Genomic DNA, 17,542 nt, shown 5'->3' with positions numbered 1-17,542 from the left:
TGCTTGAAAGGAAAAAATAAAAACTGTGCTTTAGTTGAAATCAATGGCTTTTAAAGTCTCTACAGAGAACCCAGATGGCCTTCCTCTCTCTCATCTTCCTGGGGACACAGCCTCTAAGACACTTGTTGCTGTTGTTAAAGTTGTCTTCAATTTTATCCTGACTCATGGCAACCCTGGGTGTGCAGAGTAGAACTGCTCCACAGGGTTTTCAAGGCTGTGACCTTTCAGAAACCCTGGTGGCATAGTGGTGAAGTGCTATGGCTGCTAACCAAAGCTTTGGTCAGCAGTTCGAATCCACCAGGCTATCCTTAGAAACTCTATGGGGCAGTTCTACTCTGTATATAGGGTTGCTATGAGTCGGCATCGACTCGATGGCACTGGGTTTGGGTTTTTTTTTTGGTTTGACCTTTCAGAAGCAGATCACCAGGCCCGTCTTCCAAGGAACCTCTGGGTGGGATCAAACTGCCAACCTTTCAGCTAGTAGTAGAGTGCTTAACTGTTTGCGCCACCCAGGGACCTTTCTAAGATACCACAAGAGTCTAAAAAAACCTTCTGGAAAGCCTTTGCTAGTGCCTTTTATATTCCACATACTATTACCAAACTCTATTTTAGGAGGGACTGGATATATTTGAGGAGCCCTGGTGGCACAGTGGTTAAGAGCAGTGGCTGCTAACTAAAAGGTCAGCTGTTCTAATCCACCAGCTGCTCCTTGGAAACCCTTTGGGGAAGTTCTCCCCTGTCCTATAGGGTTGCTATGAGTCGGAATCGACTGGATGGCAACAGATTTGGTTTGGTTTGGGATATATTTGTAGTATAATGTAGAGATTCATCTTGAGTTTGTTCTTGTTTTCTACCCCAGGCTGGATTTAAAATTTTGACCCCCTCTTCCAGTGAGAGCAGAAAATATACTTCACCTTTACATCTCTCCAAGACTAATTCGATGCGCTTGCTTAACTATGCTTCCTGCACCACACACACACACACACAAGCATAGACACACACACACATACATACCCATACATATACACGCATACACATACATACACACACACACACAAGCATAGACACACACACATACATACACATACGTATACACACATACACACACATGCACACACACATACACACATACATGTTTGAGCTGAAAGCAAATATAGTTTTACAAATACAGAGTGGACATTATTTTCAAAAACTGACAGAGAGCTAATATGCAGAAAGTTTCCATCTTTACGATACTACATATATATCAGACACTAGAAACATCTACATAGACTTGTGTTTTTTCTCCCAGAACAAATATCAGTGATATTGGGGTGTTCATGTCTTTAATATCATACTGGATTTAATACAACAATAAGTGTTACATCAATTAACCTTTGCAGCAGAGTTAAATGTATAACCCATTAACTAATTTAACCTCTTAAAAAAATAAATAAATAACAGCCGTTGGCATTATTCTTTGAATAATCCTTGTTTAGTCTCCATAATGGTATACGGTTTAATGAAAACCTCATTAGAACGTAGCATGCAGCATAATTAATTCTGGCTGGTTCTTTTGGCATAAATAGCTAATGCAGATGCTGAATTCCATTTTCCACTGGCTTTATTAATTTTTCATAAACCAATATTTCGACTGTAATGGGTTGTAACAGTTCCACAGAAGTTTTAGAAATGCATTAACTGTCATCGAGGTAGTTAATCTAAGCAGGATTTTGCCATTTGTGTGTTGGTTCGTTAGTGTTACATTTTTAAAAGACAACGGGACAGTCTTGTTTTATACTTGGAAAATGAGTATCTACATATAATTAACATAAAGAGTATTAAACAATATTTGGCCAATTTGTCTCTATTTACACAACAGCTTAATTGGCTGAGCTAATAACAGTGAACTATAAATTTTGAGAGGAACGCTAAAAGTGGGAAGTGAAAAATCTTCAGAACTAAATGGCTTATAATTGAATTGCAACACAAGTTAAAACATAAAAGAAAATGAAATCACCTCATGTTTGAAATCTCTGGTAATCTACTTTCCTGAGAAAAGACTTGGACAAAACCAGGAAACAAGTGTTACAGTAGCCTTGATGTTGGGTACTACTTGAGTTATCCTGGGGTCGACCAAGTGCCCAATCTGGAGGATTGGTGAGCAGTTGCTGATATGGTCTTACTTTCAGCCCTTCTGGGGCTAACTGTCTACAAGATGGCTGTGTGTTGTGTAGGTCTGGGTGCTAGCTATCTACGTATGTATGGTGCTAACTCAACACCAGATATTTTTTAAATCAATCTTCCTTTTCCTCCCTTCCTTCCCTCCCTCCCTTCCTTTTTTCCTTCCTTCCCTCTCTCTCTTTTTTTCTCTCCTTCCTTCCTTTCTCCCTCCCTTTCTTCCTTTCTCTTTTTTTACCTTCCTTCCTTCCTTCCTTCCTTCCTTCCTTCCTTCCTTCCTTCCTTCCTTCCTTCCTTCCTTCCTTCCTTCCTTCCTTCCCTCCCTCCCTCCCTCCCTCCCTCCTTCCTTCCTTTCCTCCCTCCCTCCCTTCCTTCCTCCCTCCCTCCTTCCCTTTCTCCTTTCCTGCCATCCTCCTTTTCTTCCTTCCTTTCTGTCTCTCTCTCTCTCACTCTCGTTTTCTTACAGGGCCTTCAATGGCTGCTTAGCACTCAAAAGATAAATCCCAGAGACCAAATTCCTTTGTACATTATTCTAAGTTATTTTGCAAGCTTTTCTAGAAGGTACTCTCTGCTCTAAGCAGATCAATATTTCTTGGCCTTTGTACAAAGCTTATTTCACTCCAGAAATTCTGATTCAACAGGTCTCAGGTGAAGATCAAATGCCTACATCTGCTTTTTGTTTTTCTTTAACATCTCCCAACTGATTCTGAAGATCTCCCTAAGGCTGAGAAATTTCCTTGATTCTACTAAACTCCTCCTTACTCAGCCCTATAATGCTCTTTCCCCCTTTCTTGCCAGATGAACCCTTACTTGTCTTTCAAAACCCAATTTACGCCACCCTCCTGACTCCTAAGCCAAAGAAAGTTATCTTTTTGTGCTCGGCAATACCATTACTTACTGTACACCAAGTTGACTCATCTGCTTCTGGAGGGAAGAGCTGGTCTAGTTTATGCTGCCCCAGAGCCTAGCACACTGCCTGGCACTTTGTAGCCCTCAATTCTATAACTCTGAGCAAAAGGATGAATTAATGGAAGCTACTGTATTTTTTTCTTACTTTATACTATGTGTCAATTCAGACACCGTCTTTCTCTTCTGTTCTTCCTTGATGAACATCAATAACCAAGAGATAGCCAGCTGAAGCTACTCGCTCATGTGGCATGTTACTGTTGAAACACTCCTCAGAGCCTAGAACAGTGGCTTTGTGTTTATTAAATTTGGACTAAGCCAGGGGTCAGCAGAGTATGGCTGGCAGGACAAAACTAGCCTTCCGCCTGTTTTTGTAAGGCATGTGAACTAAGAATGGCTTTCACATTTTTACATGGGTGAAAACAAAGAGAAGACTATTTCATGACACGTAAAAATCAAATGAAATTTAAATTTCAGTATGTTTGAATAAAGTTTTATTGGAACACAGTCATGCCCATTCACTTTCATATTGTCTACAGCTGCTTTTGCATTATAATGGCAGAACTGAGTAGTTGTAGCAAAGACAATCTGGCCCCAGATGCTTAAAGGATTGACTCTCTGGCCCTTTACAGAAGTTTGCTGAGCCTAGGCTAACAAACCACAGATTCATTTCTGTTTCATAAATAGTTCAACTTGATTTTTTTTTTTCTTTCCTCCTAGAATCTACCAACACAGGGGTATGGCTTGTCTTATATTATCATCCTCATCCTCACCAATACCATCATCATCACCATTGCTATATAATCTAAGTTTACCATCATCTTTTTTTTTTTCCTTTACTGTTGGATGGGAAAAAAAAAAAAAAAAACATTGCTGTGGAGTTGATTCCAACTCATAGCAACCCTAGGAAATGGTTAACTAGTGGGCCTACGGTGTGCTCAACCCCTGCGTATTCCCAAGAAAGGCCTGTCATCATGTCATGGATTGAATTGTGTCTCCCAAAAATATGTGTCAACTTAGTTAGGCTACGATTCCCAGTATTGTGTGGCTGTCCTTCATTTTGTGATTGATATAATTTTCCTACAAGTGGTAAATCCTAATCTCTGCCTGTGGTTAATGAGGCAAGATTGGATTATGTTGAAGAGGATTAGGGTGGGATGTAACACCCTTGCTCAGGTCATATCCCTGATCCAATGTAAAGGAAGTTTCCCTGGGGTGTGGCCTGTACCACCTTTTATCGTACAAGAGATAAAAGGAAGGGAAGAAGCAGAGAGTTGGGGACCTCATACCACCAAGAAAGCAAAGCTGGGAGCAGAGTGAGTCCTTTGGACCTGAGTTACCTGAGCAAAGAAGCTCCTAGACGGGGGGAAGATTGATGTACAAGGACCTTCCTCTAGAGCCTACAGAGAGAGAAAACCTTCCTCTGGAGCTGACGCCCTGAATTTGGACTTCTAGCCTACTAGACTGTGAGAGAATGAACTTACGTTTGTTAAAGCCATCCACTCGTGGTTCTGTTATAGCAGCACTAGATGATTCGGACACATCTGGACTGGCCCTTGGGCTCTCCTAGGAAAAGAATTTGGGGCCCTCGAAATATTCTGACTGATAAGAGTGGGTTTTTTGTTGTCGTTGCTGTTTGTATGCCTGAGGCCTTGAGCCATGCGGTGCCAGTTTGACCAGACAGTTTGTGCTAACTCTGTGATTTATGGTCAATGCCTGTTTGTGCTCTGGGGGACTGGAGTCTGAGTAGCTGAAGTCAGTCACACAGGCCTGCATGCCTAGGTGACTGACCCCCACCCAAATCCCTGGATGCCAAGATTCGGGGGAGCTTCCCTGGTTGACAACGCTTCCCACATGTTGTCGTATATCATTGTAGGATGATTAAGTACATCTGTGCAACACCACTACCGTCCCTGGGTGGTGCACTTAACTATCTCATGTCTGGCAATAGATATAGTGATCTTGAACTTTTTCAGCCTCTGGGGTTTATTGGGAAGCTGCTGCACCACGGACAGTGCGTGCTGCTGCAAGGCAGGTGCCTTTTTGATTGTTTCAAACTGAAGAAATGGTCACGTGCCATAAATGACTGTTTTTATTGGGTATTGTATAAGGCATCTAAATTTTTGGTAGGAAAAATAGAAATTTTGAGTTGTATGGACCAATAGACCCTGATGGGGCCTCGGCGGGTAGAATTAGTGGTACTTTGTTTGTCCCACTGAAACACTTAGGGTAAGCTTGTGGAAGAAGGGGGCAAGAGAAAAAAAAAAAAAAAAAAGAAGTCCATACTACCTACCAACAATTTAGATACATTGAATGATTCAACATGCTCCCATGAAGGAAAACACACAGCATCAACAAAGGATTCAAAGCACAAAATAACTTGGTCCCAAAGGGTGAACCTGCTCTACTGCTAACCAAAAGGTTGGCAGTTTGAATCCATCCAGAGGCACCTGGGAAGAAAATCCTGGCAATACACTTCCAAAAAACCAGCCAGTGAAAACCCTATGGAGCGCAGTTCTATCCTGACACACATGGGGTCGCCATGAGTGGGAAGCGACCCAATGGCAACTGATTATGTTGATGGTAGAACTTTCCCTACAAGATGTGTCCAAGTGCTGATTTGCCTCCAGTCCCAGAGAGTCAAACCTCGTCCTTCTCCCACAGCCTGAAGGTGAGGTTTCTCTCCGAAGGGCTATCCTGTCCCCATTGCTCCTAGGGGAGTTCTCACTGAAAGATGGGCTCCTCGTGCATTGGAAAGGGAAGTCTCGTATTTAGGAAATGCAGTTTTTAGCACAAAGCAATTTCTGATCCTATTTGAGCAAGAAAACCTCCACAGGCTCCATCAAAGACAAGCTGTATCCCAAATGAACCCCGGAAACTATTGTCCTGAGATGATCTTTAAACCTAAACCAAAAATATCCTCTGAAATCTTCTTAAAACCGAACAATCGTTTAGTTTAACTAGTAAAGAACATCCGCCTTGAGTATTGTGCTTTTTAAAGAGTTATTTATATGGGATCAAATTGACAACAGCAACTCTAAAGGATCAGATAGGAACCTCAAGGGGCAGTGAGTGTACGTTAACGGCGGAGAACAATTCTGAAAAGGAGGATAAGAATGGCTGCACAACTTGGAAGAATGTAATCAATGTCACTGAATTGTACACGTAGAAATGGTTGAACTGGTGTATGTTCTGCTGTGTATATTCCAACCACAAAAAAATGAAATAAATTATAAAAAATAAGTAAGATACTCTGTATTCCCTCTGTGGGACAGAGAAGGATGGAGATAAAAATTAAGGCCAAATATGGGCAGAGATGGAATGAAATCTGATAAGACAGATGGGAGGGTGGAGAGGAGAGAGGCAAAGTGAATTGCTACCAAAAGGGGAGGCAAAGGTAAACAGATGTACAAGATAAACCCTTTGAAGTGAAACATTTCCAGCCATAAATCCTGTGCTCGGGGACTTATATCTGGACTCTGCTGTTCCAGTTCACTGAAGTGCACTGCTTTTGAATCGGGCAAATGTATAAATTATACAAGCGCCGCAGAGTCAGAGGTCGCTGTGCAAGGGAACAGTTCCTTAAAGTCCATCCTTTGGGTCTAGTCTAGGTTGGTCCTCTGAACAGCTGGGGAAAATGTTCCACCTAAGAGTGGCAGCTGAACACCTGCTGCTTTGGAGGTATGGGGTAGTGGTGTTAGATGCTGAGAGGCGATTCCAACTCATAACGACCACCTGTGACAGAGTAGAAATGCCCCTAGGGTTTTCTTGGCTGTAATTTTTGTAGAGGAGCCCTGGTGGCACAGTGGTGAAAGTGCTCAGCTGATAACCGAAAGGTCTGAGGTTTGAACCCACCCAGTGGCTCTGTGGGAAAACAATGTGGTGGTCTGCTTCTGCAATGATTATAGCCTAGAAAACCCTATGGGGCAGTTCTACTCTGTCCTACAGGGTCACTACAAATGGGAATCCACTTGATGACAATGTTTTTTGGTTTTTGTAATCTTTATGGGAGCAGATAGCCAGGTCTTTCTTCTGCAGAGTCACTGAGTGGGTTCAAAATGCCAACCTTTCAGTTAGCAGCTGACCACTTAACCATTGTGCCACTAGGCTTCCTTATGTGGTCGCATCAGATTTGCTCAGGCCGCTAAGGTGACACCCCAACAGGACATGTTTTGTATCTGGTGTTCTGGCAAAATCATCTCATGCCCAGTCCAAAGCCTAGGATTGTCATGAATAAAATAAAATGAACCCGTGTCAGGAGAGCACAGTCATCACTGTTTTTTGGACAATCTTTTTTTTTTTTTTCAGATGCTATTGCGTCCAAATGGCAGGAATGTAATTGGAAAGTGGCTCACCCAAAAGTGTGGCTGAAAGCCATTCTCTTAGCTCTGACAGACTCAGTGACGTGAGAATGGGGGGAGCAGATACATCTACCTGCTTTTGATCCAATTCTGAGGTGCATCTTAGTTCACAGTGGCCAAAACCCAGAGAAAACAAATACCTTTGTATGGGTAATCCAAGGTCAAATACAGCTGCCCTTTCGAGGTAAGCAATCACAGAGTGTTACATCCAGTGTCATCATTTTTAAACTTTATATTGAGATCCCAATCCACTTTCCAATCACCTAGGCTGGTGACAAGTCATGTGGTCAGTGGCCCCGTTCTTATCAACATGGACATAATCAAATGAGGTGACTTCAATAATCTTTTATATTTTTTTATTTTTATGGTACTTCACAGAATAAAAAGGTTCTTGCACACTCATTATCCTATTTGATCCTCCTATAATCCCAGGGTGAGCTACTTGCAAGACCTGACCACCTTTTCAATGTGACTTTTCAGTAAGACGTTCCCTTCCCTTAGTACTTGCCATTTTCTTTCTTGAAACAAGAAACTTTTATTTTAAGAAACAGTATCCATTCAGGATCTCCTCCCCTCTCAGCAAAACAAATAAATAGTAGGAATAGTGTCATCAGGATTGTTGTTCAAAACCATCTCAAGGCTTTAGAGTGGATTTACTCTGTGGCTGTCTCCTTTGGCCTTTAATTGTCTGTTTCTTGTCCTGAGGACATAACTGTATCTTAGGTTTGCATTGCATTAGCAGATCCTCTCCTTTTTCTATCCATCGTGTCTCCTGGAGTAATTTAACTCAATTCCAATTTTCTTTTGCATGCGGGGTGCTCTTCATCCATGGAAGTGAGTTATGTGTGTTCAAGTGGTGCATCTTAGGAATCTTGTTAAGCTTTGCCGCCTTACAGCCCCACTGATGGAATATTTAATCACAGAAATGAGTTGGCAGATATGATGTACAGTGTGGATGAGGCTTGTGGCGTCTATCTTTACTGGCAATTGAGAAACGGGGGGATTTGCCATTTGTCAGGACCGTGTTGACAAATTTGTATAACCTCTGTAATGTATTTTTATTTTTTTTAACTTATTTGTGAAGATTAAAGGTGTTTTAAATCAACCGTTCTGTTGCCTAGATATCATAATTATCTCAAAGAGCAGCCACATTTTTTTCCCCTTTTATGAGAAAGCAAGGGAACATCTCACAGTGTATGGGAGGCGGTAAGAAGGCCCTCTGAGGCCTCTTCAACAGGAAGACTTGGAGGGTCCGTTTCTAATTACCCTGAATAACTTGAGGTGTGCTACTAGGAACAGTGATTTTAAGACATTTTGCTTCTCTTCAGTGCCCTTGATCGTATTAAAGCTCTAAGATGGGACAGACATAGACACTGACCAAAGTCTTTGAGAACTACCCAGAGACCCACCTTGACTTTTTCAATTTACCAATCATTTGTCTTGTGAGTAAACCCCAAGAAATCTGAAGATGATTAGACTTAGGATAAATAATCAGTGCTGTTTAGCTTTATAGGAAAACTCCCACCAGCCTTTGGAGAAGGTGAACATATATTCATGGGCTATGCCAAGTTATGTGTATGTGTTTCTGGAAGCTGGTTTTGGATAAACATTTAAAAGAGTTCTACGGGAGAAGAATCCTGATCAAAAACACGGGAAAACGGAACAGAATTTCAAGTTTTCAATGGAATCCGGATGTTCTGGAGCCATTGAAGCTGAATGAACACACAAAACTATTGCCCCGAGATCCTCTCTAAACCTTAAACCACGCACTAAAACTTTTCCTGGAAGTCGGCCTTGAGCCAAACAAGGCTTTAGCCTAATTAGTCAGGTATCTGCCTGGAGCATTATGCTCTCTCAAAGGCTCATCAGTATGGGATCAAGCTGACAGCAGCATCTCAAAAGGTTAGATGAGAAGCTTCAGGGGCAGTGGATTTATAATAATGGTGGTGGAATAATTTGGAAAAAGATAACGAGAATGGTTACACAGCCTGAAGAATGGAGACAATGTCACTGAATTGTACAGGTAGAATTTGTTGAAATCATGTCTCCTTTGCTGTGTATATTTTCACAAAAGAAAAATAAAATAAATTCTTGGGAAAATAATACAAGAGTTCCACAGGTATGATTTGATAAGAGTTCAGAAAAATCACTGGGCATAAAAAACCTTGCATTAACGACTGGCTAAACGCTTCCCCTGAAATGCTGAGGGAGGGAAAGCACACGTCATAATTTATCAAAGCAAATTACTCCTGCTCAGCCAGTAATTAAAGGTCCTCATTAAGAGATGCAACACCTCTCCCCACCCCCACCCTGCGTTATGCACTCGGGGCATCAAGAGGTTATATCCGAAAATCAATAACCTGCCATTTTATAATTAAAAGAGAAAATAAATGTTAGGGAAAAGTCCACTAAATTAGGAAAATTACCTTTAGGAGAGATTGAAAATATTGATTTTAATTTACAAAATATGTGAACTTTTCATGCCCTATTCTGAGAGACAATTGGAGGCTGGGTTGTTAATTCTGCATAAGCTTAAGAAAATCGATAATTATGCTACAGGAATATTATGATATTTGTCATTAACACAAAGTTTTACATATAGAAATGACTAATCAGTCCAGCTTTCTATCTCTGGCTGAGAGAAGGCTGCCTTGCTAAATAGCTGAAGCAAATCAATGTCAAAGGTTTCACTTCAGCTTTGAGGCACACTGAACATTGCATGATAAATCCAGATTATTTTTGATAGCTAGGGGAATTCAGAATACCCCCTAAATTCTTAGTCATGGATGTTTAAATGGCTGGCATTAATAAGTACACCTGGGTATGGAAAAGAATACATTGTACATCTATATCTTGGCATATATCCATCCCATAGATGCGGGTGCCTGCAACTTTGTATCTAAGTTACCTATATCCTCACTGCTTGTGGGTCTTCAAGTATTTCCACAGAACCATGGGGCACTGAATTTGCAGCAACATTTCCTCACATTTCTGAACACCACGAACTCTGACTACCTAGCAGCACACATGCAGGTGGAAAGAGAAAGCATCTGCCTTTTTTAGGATAACCCAGACACTGGCAGCAGGAAAACACAAATATTCAGATTTCTCAGTGAGTACTTACTTTCCCAAGCCCCATTTTCTTAGACTTAAGTTTCTTGGATCAGCTTCTAGAGCTAATGATTTGGTTGTCCAGGCTGCTTTAATATTCCCCTGCCACAGCCAGAACACAACTGAAGGTGGGGGCAGTGGCTGTTGTTGGAATAACCCAGGCTGATTGATCTTACTTCTCTTCTTAATTTGACTGGTCAGGGCATAGACTAATAACGTGATCAGCTATCACTGGGTACAGTGAATAAGAACTATTTTAATGTTCATAAAAAATATGGAAGTAACCTTACTTGGTGGTAAAGAACACAGGCTTCCGGACACCTGTGGCCTGATTTCAAATCCTGGCCTGCTTTTTCAAAGCCAAGACCAAACCCATAGCTGCTGAGCCAATCCCGACTCATAGCCACCCTACAGGACAGAGTAGAACTGCCCCATAGGGTTTCCAAGGCTGTAATCTTTAGGTAAACAGTCTCCCACATCTTTCTCCCAAGAAGAGTCTGGTGGGTTCAAACCACCAACCTTTTGGTTAGCAGCTAAGTGCTTTAACCACTAATCCACCAGGGCTCCTTCTTACTAGTTGTGAAATCCAGGCCAGTGATACAACCTCTTTGTGCCTTAGTTTCTTCGCTTGGGAAATTTCTGGGAGGATTAAACATGTTCATTTATGTAAAATGCTTAGAACAATCCCTGGCCCATAGAAAGTATTCAGAAAATATCAACTGTCACGATAACTCCTCTCTCCCTGTGGCACAGTGATGTAACTTTGGAGGCTGGCCCCTGGGGGTAATTTCAATGGCTTATCTAACTCTCTAAAAGTTACAGATCAAGTTATTCTTGTGTGTATAATAAGTCAGTCTGAAGAGTTTCCCCATCTTAATGGCCTCTTAAACACCCAGCGACATGCATGTAGGTTTGAAAACACAAGTAAAGGAGGGATTGGTATTTTCTTAGTTAATGGAACCAAGGGTGACCAACAAGTTTGTCACATGGGACCAGAAAAATGCACTCTCCTTGTCTGTCACAATTCACACATCTATGCCCTCCATTCCTTCTCTCTTCCTGGTGATGACCTCATCATTCTGCAGAGGAAACATGCACGGGGCACGCACACTCAAGCACACGAGGAAAGAATCCGCTATCTCCTAACTCCAGCTGCTCCATTTCACAGGGCAGACCCTGAAAATGCGCAGAAGCTGCTGCCTGTCTTTTCTCCTGTGCACTTGGGGAAATTTAATTTCTTTGCAGCTTTGAGCAAGGTTGTACCCCAGCAACACCTGCCCAATTCTACGTGACTCCAGAACAAACTGTAGAGCCCCTGACTCCAGAAATTAACTCCACGCAAATAGACATGAAAGAGCCCTGGTGGCGCAGTGGTTAAGCACTCAGATACTAACCGAAAGGTCTTCAGTTCAAACCAACCAGCTGCTCCATGGGAGAAAGATATGGCAGTCTGCTTCCATAAAGACTGCAGCCTTGGAAACCCTATGGGACAGTTCTACTGTGTCCTATAGGGTCGCTATGAGTCAATTGGCTCAACAGCAATGGGTTTGTTTTTGCTTTTAAATATACGTGCCAGGAAGTAAAGGACTTTTCCTCTAATGAATTAAGGAAAGAATCGTGGTCTAATGGCTCACTCAGAATTGAACAGCATCAGCTCTTGGTTATTTCTCCCCCTCCCCCTGCATAGCAGAGAGGTGGAACATTTATTCATTTATTTTTACTTACCAAACATGTACACGGTGCTGGCTATGCACCAAACATTCTTCTTCTATTAGCTGATTTAATTCTAATATACAACTTATGAGTTTGTTACTATTATCCTGCCCATTCAACAGATGAAAGAACGAAGACACAGAGAGGTTAAGCAACTTTCTACAAGTCACACAGCTGGTAAGCAGGGGAGCCAGGATTCTAACATGGGCTGCCTGGGGGCAAGGTTCATGCTTCCAACTGCCATGTTCCCTCTCAGGAGTTGGGTTCTACAATCTAAGAATGAAAAGCCCTTGTAGCTAAGTCTGTCTTCCCCCATAAATGTCAACACAGCTACTCCCAAGTCATGGTATCGCTGGACTTAAACCTAGGCTTGTGGTAAGCATACACAAGAAGAACAGCTGCACACATTGCCTGCCTAAAATCCAGAACCTATCTCTCATATTGGGTAAACATTCAGACACCTACCTGGCTTTCACAAACTTCTAATTTTTTTCACTCAGTTATTTATTGTGCTAGAACAGCTGTCTTAGTTTCCCATGTGGCTTTCTCATCACTGGGGTTCATGCTTACTATCAGAAAAATGACAGAAGTAAGAAATCCCAGGATGATAAAGAGAAAAACTTATCATCAAGCCATCACTAAGGGAATGGATCTAGACCAACTGGCCATTTATTTCTTCTTATTTAAAAGCAAGGGCCATGTCAAAGAAGAGTTCTTTTTGATATTTGTGTGGAAGACCTACCACTAGGGTTTAAATAAATGCAGTCTGTTAATGAGCCAAGAGACAACAGGAAGAAGGGACAGACCAAGCCGAGCAAATCAGATATGAGCTCTTAGCATCTAGTCCCCACTCTCCACTCTTCTTGACACCTGATCACTGGTCCTTGGCAGATCAGAAGTCTCCAGCCTGTCGCTTGACCTGCAGATTTTGTACTCTCCAGCCCCTGCAACTCCATGAGCCACTGTTGCCTCTGAGTTAGTCTTTCCCAAAATTTGATGACCAAGTTTTCTAAATGGGTAGACTTCCCAACTGAGGGGAAGTTGGTGGGCAGGAAGAGATGTGGTGAGAGGAGACACACATCCCTGAAGGCAAAGTAGAGAGAGACAGAATTGCCAAGGGAAACTGGCTGATGAAGAAAGAAAGACAACTTAATTCTTTCCAGTTTTCTAAATAGCCTTCCTTTTGGCAATTCCAACTCACTGACACCTTTTGGAATAATTAAGTCAACTCTGTGATTTGCCCAAAAAAAAAAAAAAAATTAACCCCGGATGGAAATGTATGGCTAAAAGACACATTCAGGCATACTGAAATAAAAAGGAGAGGACAGCTCTACATTTGTTCAATATGCCATTGAACAAAGTTGGAATGCTTTTTTAAGGCAAAATCAATGAGAAATATCATAAGGGGCAGTGGCTGCTGGCCAGCCCCATAATGTAACTCACATGATTTCCCTTTGTTGTTAAACAAGTTTTCAACACTCTTGGTTTTGCCCAAATAAATCATTCAGAACTCATTAGGATAAGGGTTCACTCTGTTATTTTATGAAACCGATTGTCTACTGGCAGGCAAAGCACATTTAGAAAAGGCCAAGAAGATGTCGTGCAAAGAGAAACTCTTTACCTGCATAGAATTCGGGACTGTAGACGGCACCCACAACTGGATTCAATTTCCAGCCTTCAAAAAAAAATATACAAAAACATTATCATCACATTTGATTCAACAACTTGTATAACTGCAAATTAACTGCATATCAAATGGGCTTGCGTATTTTCTCATTTTAAAATTTAGAGGGTACATAGTTTGGGCACGTATAAAATTTTTTTTTACAACTATACATGGGGAAAATGGATTGGTCATTCATGCCTCTCTTTGATTTTCTGCTAATACAAGTTCATGGAATGGAAACTACTGTCCAGCTACAGGTGAACCTTTCAAAAATAATGTGGTAATTAATTTTCTCCCATATATCAATGTTTTCTAGAGCCACAATTTCCATTTTTTGTCTTCTTTCAAATATCATTTTTAGATAACCCATCACATGTCCCTTTGTATTGACTTCACACAAATTTGAAAGCTCACATAAACAGAAATCTTTGCCGCAAAACATTCCAACAATTATCGTCATCCCTAATTATGGCCCCAATATGCTACAGAATGCGGAAGTGCTTTCTGAATCCCAAAGGAAATACCATTTTGTCCCTGGAGGTTTAGTGTGGAACACATTTCAGTGCTTTCAGGAATGGAAAAATCCTTAATCAAGGCATGATATCCAAGGTAACTTTCAAATAACCTGTACGTAAGATGAACAGGACTCTCACTTTCTAGTCCTTCTGGGTAGAAAATTTTCTGTAAGACAAAGCTTGGCCCTTTAGACATTTATACTCAAGAATAGAACATGCAAGAATATTTGCAAAGTGGGAGCCCACCCACATTACAAATTCATCAGACATTATTTAGGGGAAAACCTCCGAAAAAACATTTTAGAGTTTTGCGGTCAGTCCCTGCTTCAGTCGGTAGGTCTTTATGAAAGCAACCATTACAGAATTCCTGAAAGACACAGGAGGGCAGGTGTGGAAAACCTTGTTATCTGGGTAGAGGGTCAAGGCCAGAGAGGCTTTAATTACTGCTCCTGAGAGGAGCCAATGAAAGCCTGAATGTGAGAGAGGGTATTTCTGACAAGAACTCCTTGAGCTCTTCTCAGAAGGAAGAGGTGTGATAGCCTGTCTGATTTAAGGAACAGCTGAGGAGTGGCCACAATCTACTGATCCATGAAGGAAGGCAGAGGCTCAATATCTCAATAAACTGGACTCTGGACTGAATTATCTAAGAACTTCCTATAAATTTCTTAGAATGTTCTAGACCTTTATAAGAACTTTCTAAGAATGTATTGTTTCTAAGAACTTTCAGTTCCAATTTGAAGAAGCTAACTTGTTTACAGCTTCAAAGACGACCTTAGAATAAGATTTTTCAAAGTGTTATCCATGGATCATCTGAGGGGTTTGTTAACAGGAAACTTCCAGGCTATATCTTATATCTAAACTTAAGCACATTAAATTCTGAGACCTACTGCCCCAGTGAGGAGCCCTGGTGGCACAGAGGTTACAGTGCTTGGCTGTTAACTGAAAGACTGGCAGTTGAAACCCACCAGCTGCTCCATGGAAGAAAGATGTGGCAGTCTGCTTCCAAGGGTTACAGCTTTGGAAACCTTATGGGGAAGTTCCACACTGCCATGTAGGGTTGCTATGAAGTCAGAATCCACTCAGTGGGTTTTCTAGTTTGTTTTTTTTTTTTTATTGCCTCAGTGGCTCCTGAAACTTTATACTGACAAATGCCTCTCTTATATTTACCGTATCTTGTCTTTACCTGAAATTTTATACTGATATAAAAATAAAAATTACTCCAGATATTTAAAAATATGAGTTTTATGAATGTGGGAAAATGACTTCAATTTGACCTACTGAAATGTCAGTGCTTCCTAAAAAAGCAAATGCCCCACTCCTAGAGACGTGGTAACTAATACACACATTTCAACCACTTGTGATCTAAGAGAAAATGGAGCAAACCAGTTGAAAATAAAGCTGCAGGGTTACCTGGACATACTTAATCTTTATCTCTGTCTTTCTAGTCCTTCTCACAGAAAACTAGCTTGTGACAGAAATCTGTACGGAGTCACATTAAGTGAATAATTAAGGTACTATTACTCCTCTTCTTTCTCCTCGGTTCCCCATCTTACACTTTGCTTACATCCCAACCCTCTACTGGTGGTGGGGGGGGGGGGTCTTTCTCTCACTATTCAAATCAGGATTTGTATCTTGTATACCTCCTTATTGTTGTTATTGCTGTCTGGTGTTGTCCAGTCAAGTTTCAGTTTATAGCGACCCCATGTGACAAACTAGAACTGTCCCATAGGGTTTCCAAGGCTGTAATCTTTACAGAAGAAGATCGCCAGCTGTTTCTCCTTCAGAATTGCTGGGTGGGTTCAAACCACCAACCGTTCGGTTAGCGGCCAAGCATTTAACCACTGCGCTACCAGAGGCCCCTTATACATTTTATTAAAACTCATGGCCGTCGAGTCAATTAGCTCCCTTAAATAACTCCCTTTACAGATAAAGCTAGGCCACACCGTTCACTGAATATCGACCTATTGATTAATTTTGATGGAGCTCTCAAAGATAATAAGCCAATGGCCTTTCATTTCCTCAAAGAAACAGATTTCTGAAAGGTTTCCAAGGCTACCTAGAACATAATGCTTTCCTCACATGGCTTCATCGTTTCCTTGAGCCAAGAAATCTGTTTACCAAGTTTACCCATGACAAGGAGTCCTCGTGGTGCAATGGTTATATGCTCCAGGGTTCAAACTTACTCAGCGACTCTTCAGGAGAAAAGGCCTGGGGGTCTGCTCCTGTAAAGATTACAGCCTAGGAAAGCCAATAGGGGCAGTTCTATTCTGTCACATGGGGCCACTATGAGTTAAAAATCAACTTGATGGCACCTAACAGCAACACCAGCACCACTCATGGAAAAGCTTCACTTAACATAAAAAATACTAGAAATTAAATGATACCGTGACTCATTAGGGAGATCTGTGGCATTTCATGTCAGCACATATGAATTGAGAGGGGTAACTGATGATGTCTCCTCTACAAGAAACCAACTGGGACTTTGTGCGCAGCAGAATGAAATGAGAATGTTTAGGTTGTCATGGGAACACCAGTGTAGGTATCACCTTTCTGCCCATCATTGGTCCTTTCTCCCAAGCAAGGCTGCCTCTCTCCCACTGAAGGGAAAACAAAGGGACTTTCTGAAGTGTAAGATAGGAAAGAAAACCCAACCTTCTATCTGGACACCTGGAATGTGCTCCCCGCCAAGTCTTCATCCTTCTGCAGATGGTATCCTCAACGATCATTTGGCTGGATACAAAATTCTGGGATACTCAATGCAGAATTCTTGATCAAAAATTCCTTGATTCTTTGCTTAGCCTCATACCCATGTGTAATCCACTAGAAAATACTATTGGTTAATCTTCCAAAAGATGTTACCACTCTTTCTACGTCCCTCCCTCTCCGTTTCCACCATGTCTGGCTAAGATACTACTATCTCTAACATGGATGAGTCCCCCAGCAAGAACCCTCATCATCTCGCATCTCTGCTCACTCCTTCTTCCTCCTTCCTACCTCTATCCATTCTACACAAAATTGCCAAACCAATTTTTGAAAAGTGACTCAGATGTGTCATTCTGCTACTCAGAATTTCTTTTTCAATAGCTTCCTTCTGAACTTAGAATAAACTC

At 41.5% G+C, this 17,542-nt stretch overlaps 1 protein-coding gene across 11 annotated transcripts in view; it reads right to left on the bottom strand.

The window, feature by feature from the left end:
* The window catches only part of RBFOX1 (RNA binding fox-1 homolog 1), a 440,264-nt gene that overhangs the window by 104,430 nt on the left and 318,292 nt on the right, over positions 1-17,542 (bottom strand). For all 11 annotated transcript variants that reach the window (XM_064295558.1, XM_064295563.1, XM_064295566.1 and 8 more), the window contains one exon: positions 13,873-13,926. In XM_064295558.1, the coding sequence (XP_064151628.1) occupies positions 13,873-13,926 (54 nt within the window). The remainder of the gene's footprint in view (positions 1-13,872; positions 13,927-17,542) is intronic.

The sequence above is a fragment of the Loxodonta africana genome, chromosome 12 (assembly GCF_030014295.1).
Source record: "Loxodonta africana isolate mLoxAfr1 chromosome 12, mLoxAfr1.hap2, whole genome shotgun sequence".
Lineage (NCBI taxonomy): Eukaryota > Metazoa > Chordata > Mammalia > Proboscidea > Elephantidae > Loxodonta > Loxodonta africana.
This window is presented reverse-complemented; position numbering and strand designations above follow the sequence as displayed.